Source organism: Aptenodytes patagonicus, chromosome 1 (assembly GCF_965638725.1).
Source record: "Aptenodytes patagonicus chromosome 1, bAptPat1.pri.cur, whole genome shotgun sequence".
NCBI classification, from domain to species: Eukaryota; Metazoa; Chordata; class Aves; order Sphenisciformes; family Spheniscidae; genus Aptenodytes; species Aptenodytes patagonicus.
Window position 1 is genome coordinate 6,061,427 of NC_134949.1, and position 15,447 is coordinate 6,076,873.

Sequence of the window (15,447 nt, forward strand, 5' to 3'; positions counted from 1 at the left end):
CAAGTAATAACACAATGCTAAATTTTGTGATCCAGTCTTTGCAGTTCAAGGCTTATCAACACTTTCTATGAACAAACATACTAGTAATATCTTGAACAAGGTTGGTCTATTAGTCCCATTTTCTTTTTTTCTTTTTCTTGCAAGTAGCCCTGTTGTGGAGCTCAGCATTATTGTAAGCTGTTTTGTGATCAACTAAAATAAGCAAAATATGTCCTTAATTTCGCCTTGCTTTTTTTTCCTTTCAGTGGCTGCATCAACTGCTAATTCCACAGCTGGTGCGGCCATGAATTCTTTGACTTCTCTGGGTACTCTCCAAGGATTGGCTGGAGCCACTGTTGGACTGAATAATATTAATGCACTAGCAGGTACCGTAAACAGTGAGTATTTATTGCTGTGGTGGACAGCCTTCCCCGGTAATCATGCCACAAAAACTATCAATTGTAAAGCGATGATATGATTATTTTTAATCTATATACAAAATAAGGGGGTCAAGTTCATCTAGTTCCATTCATGGTACATATGCAGTTCTGGAGTCTTTTAGTTTCACGTAGTTTGCTCTGCAAAGTGAAGTCCCTTGGGTCCCTGCACAAAGACTCCTGTTCTTGCAGGGCGTATGGGAGGTAAAAGAAATGTCACCAGGGATTTGGGTTATCTAGGTTATAGGAGAGGCTCCTTTTTCATTTAGGGAGTCTGACAACAGGTATATCACCCCAATGTACAAAACCTCACTCAGAAATGTAGTGATAAGAAAGATGTTTGCCACGGAGGCAGTCCTTTTAAAATGTCTGTAGGAATTATCAAATTGACTTGAGAGCAACATACTTTAAAAATGAAGGCAAGTCTTTGGCTTTTAATTGGCAAGTATGAGAGAATGATGCAGTCAGTTACCTGTAATACCAGAGCATGCACATCTATCCTATGACATCTTAAACAAACCCTGGCATCTCCAACTAAGTAGATGCCGGTAGTTGTTAGAACATTCTTCCTTGTTCTTAGCCTTGGTCAAGATTTTCCTGAAGAAGAAGGATTTTTTTTTTTATTGTTTCTGCTATGATGACTTCACCTTTGCCTGCAATGGAAGAGATTTGTCCAGCTGCATTTTCCCCCCTTCTTTTTTTTTTTAGCTGCTGTTGCTCCTTGCATTTCCTTTTGCAATGCAAGGAATCTATTTGGTCATTGCCAGTCCGTGACCCATCATAATGTACCCCCAGGAATGGATGTCCTCCTCAGTATCTCTTGCTCACTCTGATGCTCTGCATGATGTCCTTTTTGTCACTGTTACTTGGCTGCTCACCCAATCTTTTTGTTCTGTGATCTCTGGTTGTCATTGTTGGGAGTTGGGAAGGAAGGGGGCTAATGGATGTCCATGTAGCAATGTTGAGTGGTTGCATGGGGTCTTGTATAAAACAGGTCTTGCTTCTGGCAAGGACATGCGTATTTCACACAAACAACCTCATAGTAAATATGACTCAAGAACAACTTAAGAAAAGTAAGTATTAGGTCCCAAAATGGCAGAAGTTAGTTTCCTTTCTTATTATTACATTAGTATTAAAGCAAGCCACTAAAAATGGCATGCATGAAAAGCTAACGATCTCCTCTTGTGAGCTCTCTTAGCAAGAGACCTACCCTGTCATAAGTAAGAAATCATTAAATGTGCTTTCCTGATAAACAGTCATTGTGCTTTACTTGGTTTATAAGAGTCACAATATCAAGAGCAGAGTATGGCTTCCCACTCCTTCCCTCCCACAAGTACTAAGAACCCAGACACACTGGAGCACTCCAAGATAATGTCCCCTTCATCAAGACCGAGCAAGAATGAATCACCTATGAGCTCTTGACTTTGCATGGGAACCCTTCTGTTGCACTCCTTTTAACTCTTCTTGCTAGGCTACAAGCAAAGAGGTTATGTTTTCTCAGCAAGTATTTTGAGGTGATGTGTGTGCAAACTTATCTGCATGTGTCATTTGAAGTGTTAATGACGTGTTCACAACCTAGTACCAAATTTCAGCTTGTTTTAAGCCACCATTACTTCCATGGACTTGTACCAACAGCGGCTTCAGTCCCAAGTCTTCTTCATGGATGTTTTTATGGACACAGAGAGTGTACGTGCCTAGAATATCTCTATGTGTATAGCACTCACTTACAAAATATATGTGGCTATGTCTGTCTATGTATATACATATAAGAGAGGGAGATCTAAAGAGGGGAAACTGCTTCCCCACAACACAACACACTGTTGTGGCACTGTTTCTCTCAAAAGGGTGACACTGATTATCAATTTCAGGTACTTGTGATGCAATGATAGCAAAGCTTTGTTCAAATTGCAACAACCTCCCTTGTCTATTTTAATGATGAGACAGTGCTTTTCCTAGTGACCGTGTCTGATCCAGTCGTTCACACTCAAACCTGCCTAGGAGTTTGCCTTCGGGAAACCTCACGATCAATGAGTCTGATGTTTCACACTATGCCATGGTCATAAGCACTCCAGTAAAAACATTCAAACATCATCTGGTCATGGAGGTTCCTGAAGTAATTATGCAGAGAAGATGGAATTGAGTGACATGCTTCTAATTGGGGAATTAACAAGAGCGATCTGAAGCACAAGTCAAGCAGAGCTTAACCCAAAAATGAATCAGAAGGTGGCACTGGGCTTGGGCATTGATTTACACAGAGGTGTTGGAGAAGAGGTACTCTTCTGTTGAAGCCATGTCCTGCTCTGTATGTGAGAATCACAAGGAGAATATCTTCCAGACTGAGCTCACTAGGAGACTTTTATCAGTTTTCTGGATCCTGTCTGGGTCCATGAAAAAGCAGCTGGGCTGTGGAGACCGATAGTGCTGTCATTGTAGAGAGAAGCATTGTAGAAAGTTGTCTGGAGGCCTTAAAAATTAAAGAAAGTGGAGTATGGTAAGTTTAACTGTCTCCAAGGGTTTGGCAACAGTTGTACGTACATTTGGGGATTCACCCAGTCTTCCCTCAGTTGTGCTTGAAGCATCTAAAACCTTAAATGACAAAACATTAAACTGTCTCCTTTGGGCATGTAAATTTAAATAATGTAACTAACAAAAAGAATTATGAATAATGAGGAAAAATTAATAAAGAGAGAGGAAGAGATTCTTTGCAATTAAGAAAGAACACCGTGGATTCAGGATACTGGACAGCTATGACACAATATTTGTGTGTGAACCCAGGGCAGTCTCTTAGCCTTTCTGCCCCCATATTTACATCTGTAAAATGGAGATAAAACTATTTGTGACAGATTTGAAGGTGCTTGGAAAGCACTTTAAGAGACCGTTGGACTTGCCAAGCATTGTCACTTCTGTATTATGTAGAGTAACCCAAAAAAGTAGAAGGCCGTAGATGAGAGACTCCAAAAGGTTATTTCACAGAAGTGAGGAAGGAACCAGAGTTCAATATCAGACTGAGGTGCATTGGTAGAGATAATAAAGAGATGGCAGAGATGTGTAACTGCAGCTGGACCTTGTAGATTTCATAAAAATGTAAAAACGGAGAATAGAAAAAATGTCAAGAGCTTTCTGCAGATCTGTTTTGCTCAGGAGGGAGGTGTATTTAGACACGTGCGCTGCGGTAGCAGTAGCAGTGCCCTTCCCAGAAACAGTGCGGTGAGCCGGGGCTGTCTGGCTGTTTGCTAATCTGAAATCATTGGGTGGGAAGGGGCTATTGATTCTAGGTGAAAGAAGGGGGAGGATGCTGCCCACTGCGACACAAAGAATGTTTATCTAATAGGCTGATGAGTCACAAAAGATAACACGTTATCCTAATGCTTCCTCTATTATCAAGCTATTTCAACACTATAATAAAAGGAGAGATATAAGCTGCTTTGTCAGGAGCCTTTACTTTAACCAGTGCTGTGTGTACACCCATGCAAGCAATGACACAAACCTAAGTACGAAAACATCAGAGCAGGTTAAGGTCAGGCTCAGGATATTATTGTTGTTGTTGTTGTTATTGTTGTTATTATTATTATTGTTATTATTGTTATTATTATTTTGAATCTTCATTTTCCAAATGTCCTGTCTTTTAGATATAAGATGCTTCACAAGCTATCTTGGTTTGCAAGTTTTTGTTTTATAACTGGAACCATTATACAACAAATATCTGGCACTCTTGTGCTCTGACAGAGGTTTCTGTTCAAAGTAGTGGCAGCCAGTACCTCCTATCAGGATGCAGCGGTGCTCTGAAGTGAGGTGGAGGGGAAAGAGAAATCTTCAAAGTGCGAGACATTTTATTAAGGAAAGGCTAAGAATATCACATCTCTGTCAAGTGTTTAGTCACACAAATTATAGTAATATCAAAAGGTATAATTTATGCAGTACAGTTCTCTTAATTGGCACAGACTCTGGTGGAGCCAGAAAGGTGCCACTTGAGCAATTGTCCTGATTATCAGAGACTCATAGGAATACACTTTTCGAATCTACATAAGAGATGGAAGAAAACTAGTAGGTCAGCATCTTTATCCTCCTCTGTCAATGCAGGATAATTCCCTGCAGTATTCATTCTATCTCTAAATTACTCATGTGATAAGGTTTATGCCACTTTCTTGAAGATTGTTTCCCAGTCTAATAGATTTCATTGTTAATTCACTATAAAGTGTCCTCTGCTTTATTTCCTCACATTTCTCCAATTTACATATAATCCCTTATTATTGCTCTGAAATTAAGCCCTCTCCTTCTCTTTAGTGTTCCTAGCTTTTTGGATCTTAATATGGCTCCACCAGTCACCTCTTCACCCATCATTTTGCCAACCGAAACACTACACAGTCAGTGTCTAAGAAATGGTTGCTGGTGGTTCCGGATGCCCCATTTTTCCGGTGACTGATCTACTGTACCTTGAGGGGCCTGATTAAGCCCTTTTAAGTTGCTTGTGAGCTGTTTACCTAAAAACTGGGGAGCACGGGATAGCTAGTTGTGCAGAAAACTTGGCTTAACTCTCAGTCCTGATGAGCGCTGTCAGCTCCGGTTGACACAAGTCGAAGGTGTGGGCAATGAGCAGGGCTCTGAACTCTGCCACCCCTTCAACTGCCAAAGAGACTGTAGCTCTAACAGGGAAAATTCACTTTTTCTGGAATTTCTGAAAAAAGTAAGTGGTAACACTGTTAACTTTAACGTGGCTCATTTAGGAGCCATCATGATGGATAGAAGCAACGGAGAGAGGCTGTAGCCCAGGAGTTTGTCCACCATTGAGTCAGAGTAGTAAAACTTCTTTTGCAGACAGCACTGTTTGCACGGATGAGGGATGCCATTTTCCGCACAGCTAGCAATCCAGTCTGAAATTTCCTCTTTGGCAGTCATCCCAGTTAAATTAATCCGATATTTATCAGGATGTAGAATCACTTTAAAGAAAAAAAAAAAAAATGCGACTGTGCTTCCAGTGAGAAGAAAGACATTGCTAGAACCAAATGCTTTTGTTTCTTCGTGAAAGATGCCTGGTCTGGATGAAGCACTTTTAGTCACTCCAGATGTGCTGCCGTTCATCTCTTCTGGAGTAACTGAAGGAGGAGGGTGGAAGCGCAGAGCATTGCAGTCCATCTTCCTACCGCAAACCTAAGGGACGAAGCACATAATTGTGCAGAGGGCTGTTTCAAAATGCTGTTAATCAGGGTTCTCTGCTAACTCTGTATAAGCAAAACACTCCTGATGTGATGTGTTTATGTCCTGTTGATAAAGACCCTGGTCAGAAAGAGTTGGTTTCCTCACAGATTGCTTTTTCCCGGTGGCCAGCTTGCACGGATGCAGGTCAAATGGGTCCCACTCTACCAGCTTCAGATACCCTCAGCAGAAGCATGGGTGTCAAGGAGGGTGGGCAGAGAGTTTTTCAGGAGCACCGAGCTGTAGTACTTGCCAGTAGCAGGCTGCATGCAAGTCCGTTTGACTGTGCAACCCTTGTGCTAAAGTGATCCTGACGCCAAAGTCGTGTTTCTTTGTTTTCAGTCCCATTTGGTGAAGTGCTGACCTGCATGCACTGCCGTCATTGTCAGTGTCATATAATACCAACGACTTTCGGAAAGCACTAATGAACAAGTGCAATTTCTTTTCTCTATTGTTGGGTTTTTTGTAAAGTTGCTCAAATGCTCTCAGGTATGGCGGCCCTGAACGGAGGACTCGGCGCAACAGGCTTGACGAACGGTACGGCCGGCACGATGGACGCGCTCACCCAGGCCTACTCAGGAATCCAGCAGTACGCTGCCGCCGCGCTGCCGACGTTGTACAGTCAGAGCTTGTTGCAGCAGCAAAGCGCTGCAGGCAGCCAGAAGGAAGGTAAGCGCCCGCTGCCGGCGGAGCAAGCCCCACGCTGAGCAGACTACGTACGGCCAAGTGAAAGTGGTGTCGTGGGTTTGTTTCTTCACAGAGGCTTAACGAAGGACCTCGAGTAGCCTAATCTTTGATCGTTTCTCAGTTTTCTGTTTAGTATTCTTTTTTTTAACCTCTAATGTAATTCATTTTTTAACCATCTGTCCTTTAAGTTATACTTTACTGACCATCCTTTCTTATATAAAAGCTTTTACCAACTGCCACGTGAAAAGGCACCAGTAACAAAAATCATCCCTTTATGGGTGCCATTCTCTCTTCTGGTTTCCATTTTCTGTGATAATGGAGTTAATCTGATTAGGTTTAAGGTTTTGAGTTAATGACAAGATCCGTTTTCGCTTTGAGTGGTTCTTTGCTTAATTGTGGGTCTTGCGGGGAAGCAACTAAGTGAATGATTGCCCCCTCTCCCCGCGCCAACAGCAAATAAACCTCAGGAAGTTACTGCTAAGAATAAATGAATACTAATTACAAGATGTTTAGGAAAATGAGGTTACCCTTTTCCCCTCTTACGTTCCCCTGCACACTTCCCAGGCATTTTGGGGGTTTGTTTCTGTTTTCATTGCTTTCTCTCATCCTAATTTCCAGCTAATTCTAGAAGGACAGGAAAATATTGCATGCCTTCTAAGATTGTATCTATGTTGTCACTACTGTTCTTGCCAGGGCTAAGATTTGGAAATAAATCTAGTATAATATCCTCAAAAGAAATTTTCTTATCCTCTTTTAAAATAGTGTCTTGTACTGTTATGGGAAGTGTTTCCTAGGAAGACAAATTTGGCATTCCCCCAGCTGGCTATTGTATAGGGACACTGGAGTTAAAATGTATATTTTCTCTGAATTCTTTACTTCATTTACTGCTAACAGCTTGGATTGTTTGAAATGAAAGGATTTTTTTTTTAATTAACTTTTTTCCCCTCATTTTTTCGTGTTCTCTGCAGTTGTCTTTCTTCTCACTCACTTTGGTCAGTGACAACAGACTGTTTGACACCAGAAAGAAATTGTTTATTTGGTGTCATTGTAAGATACATATTGGAGGACAGTTTGATTTTTTCCTAACTATTTTAATTTTTTTCTGTTTATGAACGTTCATATCAAGTGTAGGCTTACTTTTTATTATTATGAATTGGCAGTGTCCCTTTTAAAATACAGTCTTTTTTGTTATATGTCTTGTTTCTGTTAGTAAGGGGTTAAGTTAAAGTGAGTAAATTCCATCATTGAATACTGACAACTATGTTTTGTCTCTTAACACGATTTCTGGTAGAATGGTGAAGACTCTGGAGTGATTGAGGATAAACAAGTACCAGAGAAAAATGCTCTATAAATATTAAATGCTGAAGCACAGTGAACTGCCTCACATATGCTCTAAACTATTGTTTAATAAGTTTTCTCTTACTATTTTAAAAAATGTTATTTTCTGAATAGGATAGTTTACTTGCGGTGAGAAGAAATAAGTTCCAGGTAGCCAATTTTTTTCCACTTTTTTTTTTTACCCCCCAAAAATGTTTTTCTTTTTAAAAACTTTTTTTTTCTAATCCATTTATCCCCTCCTTTTGGGCAAACATTGCAACCTTTTCCTTCAGGCTGAGAGAGAGCAGCCAGCCTGGTTCTTCTGTATGGGAGAGGTGAGGAATTTGTGACTCTGTTGCAGAAAGGTACTCTATAAATCTGATCCGCACTTTCCTCTTCCTCTCCAGAAAACCAAGGACATCACATCTGAGGCACGCTTAGGTTCCATTAAGCAAGGGAATACTTAAACGGGTTACTCTAGATGTGTTTTTACCAGAAACATTTGTTCCCTTTGTGTACCCCTTATGCTACTGGTGTCAGCATGGGAAAGCCACACGTCTGGCTCCATCATACCTCATGTTCTTCCAGGCATCCATTGCTCATTTTCAGTATGTTATTGTAAAGGAGAAATTGAGCTAGGGAAAAAATAACCTACTAGTGCTAGGATGAGTGTTTGAACCAACAGCACTAATAATGTGTATCTTAAATTTTGGCTGTAAGAAAAATATTCAAAGTTTGCACCTTTCTTTGCAAACTCAACTTTGTCTAAAGCCACTTTAATTTCAACCCAACTACTTTACTGAACTTTTTTAAAAGACTGACTTCACAAAGTTTTTTCCAGGAAACAGAGCCTTCTATGGGCAATTTGTATTTTAAAAAAAGCTGTCATTTTGAAATGAGTCAGTACAAGTTTAATTCTGAGTATCTTTCTCTCTCTGACTTCCCTGATTTCCAAGTCACAAGGTTTGCTTTGTCTTATCCTTTTTATTCCCATCTCCACCAGTTTCCTGCCCTTTGAGTTTACATCTGTGATACTCAAATCTGAGCTCAGCTCATTGCATTTCCGTAAGTTCCCACAACTAGAATTAAACCGACAAAGCCATGCAGGTGTTTGAGGCAGCAAAGAACTCCTTGTGCAGTTCTTGGGGTATTGTGAGAGTAATACATTGTGTACCTGTTTTCCTAACCATAATTCTACTGAAAGACACTCGTATAAATTGAAGAAAGAGGCTGCAGTTTAACAACTTCTGTAGTAGAGTTATCAAGTAAACACTTTTCAAGATAGGATGCTCTAAAGAGCTGCATTTCAGCTCTGTTCCTTTGACGATCCAGTTGCTTTTGTTCAGTCAAAGTTGGAAAGTGAAATGCTTTCTGACCATCACCTTCAGTAAGTATTATGGAAAAGTAGATTAAATATAGCACTTGTAATAGCTGTTTTCATACTTGTTTGTTTGTTTGTTTTCCTAAAGGTCCAGAAGGGGCAAACCTCTTTATTTACCACCTCCCCCAGGAGTTTGGAGACCAGGACATTCTGCAGATGTTCATGCCTTTTGGAAATGTTATCTCTGCTAAAGTCTTCATTGACAAACAGACCAATCTGAGCAAGTGCTTTGGTATGTCAAATTTAATAAATCGAATAGTAAAAACCACATGCACTGTACTGAAAAGGGGCCAGGAAAGAAAATTAACAGCAATGTGAGAAATGTCATACTGGAATCTCATTCCAAAAATAATGGACTGTTAATCCTCAAATGAGCGGGAAGATCCACGGACAAACCAGTTCTAACTAAAAATTAGATATGAAAAAACAATAATAATCTTCCAGTCTGACATCTCGCATGAATGTGTCAAGTACATGAAACTAATTACACCCTATGTGGGCGAATGTCATTTAGTATACTATTAAACTGCCTTATTATGGATACCTAATTATTCTCTATTGTATAGCTGAGCCACTTAAAAATGCTCTATGTTTAACCCATTGCTTCTACATTACAGGAATTTCTTTCTTCTGAATTAAGTACAAGATTTTGCAATTAGTGATTGAATGGTGTGTACATGTAGCTCAGAATGCTTTGCAGACAGTTGATGTCTAGATATGCAGCTCCAGCTGTTGCAGGCGGGCTCCAGTGTATTATGGAAAGTAGCATCTCCCCTTACCTTAGGGCAAGGATGAAGGGAGCCTCACAAGATCAGTGTCAAGTTTCCCAGAGAACACTTTGAGCTGCCAGAAAATAAGATCACAACAGAGGAGAAGATGATATGTTGGTATAAAACAAGTTCTAGGGTTGATTAAGTGGGCTGATGTCTTCTGAATAGCATAGATGCACAGTTCAGTGCTTTGATGGAGTGGAGTGCAGAATGTAAGCGAGTGGCAATCTGTTAGAGCATTGGTCTAATAATTGTGGTTTTATGCAAGACACGAGGAGGGTCTAGGAGGAGGAAAGAATCTCTTAAAGATAAGTTTTATAAGGTTTGACCTAAAATATTGGAGCTTCCGTAAAAGTGACAGTTCTTTCCCAGAGTAAAGGAACGCAACTGTATGTACGACAAAAGAGGAACCAGTCCAGACAACCCCCTCGTTTCCAAAACTCCCTTGCACCAACAGTGTTGCTCTTTGCCCAGCACCATCCCTTAATTCTGAAGTGTCCCCATTTGAAGTGTCCCCATTAACCATAATACATGTTTCTTAGCTTGCACATCATTACTTTTTTTTAAATCTAGGTTTTGTTAAAATGTGTCTGTCTCAGGATTTCTCTCCACCAGGGCCATTGAAGGACCCCACAGCTATTGGGCTTTAACCCATCTTGAAAGGGTTTGAATTTATCTAAACAGACAGTACCCAAACACGAGGAGAATTCATCAAGTTACTCAGAAATACCTACTGCACTGAAATTCAAGCCTTAGAATCCTTGCCACAATCTGAGTGTTTTTCACCTGAAGACAAACCCTTAGTACACTTGGAAAGTTAATTTGGTTCAGAGAAAGGGTGTGACATTCTTTCTGCATTTTTCCATAGTTTTTCAGTTCATTTTTGAAGCTTTCACCTCTTTAAGCTTTACAAAAAGTTGTTCATATCTAGACTAATATAGTCCAGCATGTTTCTGCAATGGGTTAAAACAGTCCCTGAGGCTGTAGCAAATTTGAAAAGTCGAATTGAAATGGACTCCGTATTGATCAGGAGCCAGTTCAGTTAGTATGTTGAGGTGACAAAATCGTTGTTGAGGTCTCCAGGAATCTCGATGAAATGTCAAATCAAGCTACGTTAATCGAAATGCAGCAATTATGGTGACGGCTGAAAGAATGTAGATTAGTTTGGGCAGGCAGCTCAATTCATGAGCTCACTTCCCACACTTGCTTTTTGTGGGTTTCCTTTTACTCTTTGATTACCTACTTACACATTTGTCTGGATTTACGGGACACAATTACCTAACTTGGAGTGATGCACCAAGGTTATCTTATTTGAGGGAAAATGGAGGGGTCAACACCCGATAGATAGAGGAGTCCTCTGTCTTTTTGGCATTAGTCAGCTTTCACTAACATTTCAATTTCTCATTCTTCCTCCCCAGATATTCTGCCACCAGTGAGAGGGTTCTGCTTTAAAAACAAAAAGTACTGCAGTGGCAGGGGAAGTTGAGATTTTTCTGATTCAGTAGGTGACTACTTGGTGATGCTGCTAATCACAGACAAAGCCAGAATTAATCCTGCTAGTTTAACATACCAGCATACTCTGTATGAACCTCCTCAGCTTTTAGCAAGAATCATCTATTTGTTGTTTTGGTCCCATATTTGTGTTTTAAAAAGCTTTATTTTTTCTCTGTCCTCCCACCCAAAACCAAGGACAATAGTGCATCTGAAGAACCCATTTCTCTCCTGTATCGTTAATGGTCATCGCTCTTGGTACAGTTTGGGTTTGGGTTTTTTGGTTGGTTGGTTTGGTCTTTTTTTCCCTTGTAGTAGTAGTAGTAATAATAATAATGATGATGATGATGATGATGATGATGTTTTGCACGTGCTTGGTGCTTTCTACTCTGGAGTTTCCAATCTCCTGCCCAAAGGAGGAAGAAGTCAAATTACAGATGAGGACAGGCTGAACACCAGAAAGGTGAAAAGATTGTCCAAGGCTGTCCACTGGCAGAATTGGGAAGGGAAGGTGCATTCTGAGTGAGTCACAGGGTAGTGATACACAGTGATGAACTTTTAGGTAACACTGCTTCTCAGAATGAAAAATTACTTTTCTTTGCAGAAAATGGACTTTGGCATTATTTGCTTTCTTGTCGACCTCAAATGAATGCTCAAAAGATTAAATGGTGATAAGGATGACAGGACAGTCTGTTTACACCTGGAAGTGCTCTTCCATGAGTTCTCATGAGCTCTAGTTGATTCAGCAGACAAAGGGTTTCACTCTTCAAGCTTATCTCTCGCCTTTCATAAACCCTAGAATTACAGAAATGAGAGATGTAAAAGTAAGGCAGGGAAGGGGGGACCCAATGACATCAGTGCATAAATGCAGTCTGCCTCATAGCAAAATTGCTACTCGAATGATTAAAAATATTTATCCTGATTATAGAGATACCTAGAGATTTAAAACAAAAATCAGAATTGTCATGACAGGGTCTTTGAAAATTGGTAAGAAACATCATCCCATCCTCATGTAACCTGCGGTTTAAAATTCAGACAAAAAATGATGAATGGGTGCAATCAGAAAAAGATAAAGGGAGAGAATGCCAGATTCCTCTGTAAGCTTTATAAATGAAGGTTCTCAGTAAGGGAGAAGATGAAAGTGTAACAGGCTAATGTAGATATAGCATTCTGTGTAAAGAGACAAACTGTGAATCAATAATTGAATGATAAAGGCTGATGCCACCGATGCAGCACAGAGGTTGTATGTTTGAATTTGTGGCTGAGTCAGGGAAGCTAATAAAGAGACATAGAATGAGGTGACTTGTCTCACCCCCCTGGAAGGTAAGCATAGCCTGAGCTAATTGTTCTTCTGTCATCAGTGGAGGTGTCTAAATTGGTGACATGAATGGTGGGTGGAAAAGCCACCTCCGGGTGTGCTTGTTTCTCTTCATTCACCATTCATAGATGCCATCTAAGTGACTAGTTTAGATCAGTTGCTTAACTTTCAGGTGGCTAAAACTAGCTAAGAAGAAAAAGAACTAAGGTGATGAGAAGTTCATAGCAGAAGACTGTCCTGAATGCACTTAAGAGAACAAAGTGAAGGTCAGGAAACTGTAGAGGAAAATGCTGAATTGTCAAGGTAGGTAAGAGTAGCTACATCTCAGTTGTGGAACACCTGCCTGGAAGGTGCTAGAGCTGCCTTCCAACTCACGGTAGATCTCTTTTCTATCCCTGAGACAATGCTAGAAATCAAGGCTGAGATCTGTGAGCTGATGGAAGTAGACGCAGGAGTGCAGTACTAAGACAGTGATTGGAGTCATGTGAACAGATAAGATCTCCTAGAAGAAAATAGGGGAAAGGAAGAAAGGAAGAGAATGATGAAGCTCCTCAGGATATGGCAGTAATATTAAGAGGAAATGATCTAGTGGAGAAAGTGAGGAAGTGACAAGAGTTACTAAAACCAAGGAAGGTATGGAGGAACATTTAATATCCCTTAAGGAAATAACAAATAATCAACCACAGAACAACATGAATAGGGCATATTGGCTTTGGCCAGGAGGAAGTCTGCAGAGATTTAAGTGAGAGGTGTTTTTGAGTGGAAGGAACAGAAGTTAGCCTGAATTGTCAGAGAAGAGTCTTAAGTTAAATAGTTTGGTGAAGTTGATAAATAGTTTGGTGAAGTTGATTTAAGGTGAAACCATAGGGATGATCTATGAAGGAGAGCAGCTGGACAAGGACCAGATGACTTGATAAGAGGGTTTTTTCTTTACAATGGGGAAAGTGTATCATTCTGACACTGAAGATGGAAGAGGGCAGCAGTGCAAGGTAAGCAAGACCCATAAAAGAACAGGTTAAAATGATGGTAAAAAGAGGTTATGAATCAGAAAAGTACACAGGCACTAAGCACAAATGAAGAAAGGTGGTAGAAGAGAGGCGCTGAGAAGCCAGTGTGTTCGGACTGAAAACAAAGTGTGTGGGATCCATGCTTGAACAGAATGAAGGGTTATGTGTTAAGGCAAATTCAAGTGGAAAGAAGAGGGAGAATTTCAAAGCAGATGCATAATAGCAGGCTGAGTACAGCAGTAATTAGCCAGAGCTGAGGCAGAGCAGCAGTTAGTCGAGCTTTGCAATTACAAGTGGGAGGCCCAGATATGAAAATGAATTTTGAGCTTCCAGAATCAGGGAGATTTGAGTCCATTATGAACAGAGCATTTTTAGCCTCCCGGGGAAAAGAAAGCTGAGCCAGGCCAGCCATTCTGAATTACCCGAGCAAGCATTATCCCCCTAGTTAGTGCTTGCAACCAAGGAACAGAAGATCTGGAGTTCTCATCAAGCCCTGCCGTTGTCTTTACGATGCTGCTTCTTTTTGATGCTTGCATACCCCTTTGGGGACCAAGAGACTGAATTAATTAACATTTAATGTACTTTGAGATCTTGAACGGGCAGGAGCTGCAAAAATACAAAATATTAATATTGCAACTGTCCTAGGCTAAGCCCAAGGAGATGAGTGTTTCATAGCACGCAGGACCAGTGCACCTGAACTCACATTCAGGTGTGCAAATGCGTATAGGCATCTAAGTTTGGGCTTTGTTTCTGTAACCAGGCTTTCTGTTTCAGCTTCACATCTGCAGACTGGCCTAATAGTACTTCCTAATAGACTGGGAGGTATGTAGATATTACACTGAAAAGTGTCACAGTAATAAATATCTTCAATCTCTAAGGTAGGTAGATAAATAACAGATTGGAAACTGCATTGCACCAAAACTGGCCAACTGCATCCCAGCTAGTAAAGAAATATTACGAAGGTAAAGGGGAAGGCAAAGGAAATGGGATATGAAGTGTGATCAAAGAACTAATTGAAAGTGAGGTGAATGTGTCAAATAAATAGTAAGAATAAAATCCTAACAAAACGCCTTCTGACATTTGTTCTAACCTATAGTTCACTTTCTCTCCCGCCTCCGTTCTGTGTCTCGTAGGTTTTGTTAGCTATGACAATCCAGTCTCTGCACAAGCTGCTATCCAGGCTATGAACGGCTTTCAGATTGGCATGAAACGCTTGAAGGTTCAGCTGAAACGCTCCAAAAATGACAGCAAACCTTACTGATCTTAACCCCAGATGCTTACTGCTCTTATTTTAGCTTTCTTAGGGTAAGTCCCATGAGCAAACCTGTCCTCTGCAGGGGGGTTAAGAAAGAACATAGAGCCAACCTTCACCAAGAGACAGTTATTTTTACAGTTACCACTTCCATTTCCCCTCTTGTCCTTATTACACTTGGCTCCCATTTCCTTGCCAAGTAATTACTGAGTTGTGTTACTGTATTTTGTTTTGCAGCATAATTTATCTCCTTTTTAAAACAAAAATAAACGTCTTGAAATTCAAAGCAGCACACACACATACACACACAAAAAAATGTGCAATTTAACTCTGTGAACCCTGGTGCCATTAGCACACAATAAAAGTTGTTTTCTATGGATGGATCGTATTTTACCAGGGTGGCACCAGCAGTTTATAGGTTAAACAAAATGGCCTCATGCCAGTTGAAGCACTTATTTTGCAACAAAAATTGAAACAAGTCTTTCCACTACATCAACTTGTTTTTTGAGAAGATTTGATTTTTTTTTCGGTTCAAATCAACGTATTGTTATATATTAGTCTGATTTTACACTGGTCGTCTTTATATTTCACTTTTTTTTAAGTTCTTGGTTTTTT

At 40.3% G+C, this 15,447-nt stretch overlaps 1 protein-coding gene across 12 annotated transcripts in view; it reads left to right on the top strand.

Moving 5' to 3' along the window:
* CELF2 (CUGBP Elav-like family member 2) overlaps positions 1–15,447 on the top strand; it is a 572,845-nt gene that overhangs the window by 548,852 nt on the left and 8,546 nt on the right. For 6 of the 12 annotated variants that reach the window (XM_076351732.1, XM_076351031.1, XM_076350779.1 and 3 more), the window contains 4 exons: positions 246–377; positions 6,081–6,278; positions 9,083–9,226; positions 14,714–14,885. In XM_076351732.1, coding sequence (XP_076207847.1) covers positions 246–377; positions 6,081–6,278; positions 9,083–9,226; positions 14,714–14,841 — 602 coding nt within the window. In that variant the 3' untranslated portion in view covers positions 14,842–14,885. The remainder of the gene's footprint in view (positions 1–245; positions 378–6,080; positions 6,279–9,082; positions 9,227–14,713; positions 14,886–15,447) is intronic. The other 6 variants (XM_076350943.1, XM_076351389.1, XM_076350857.1 and 3 more) reach the window with 3 other exon arrangements.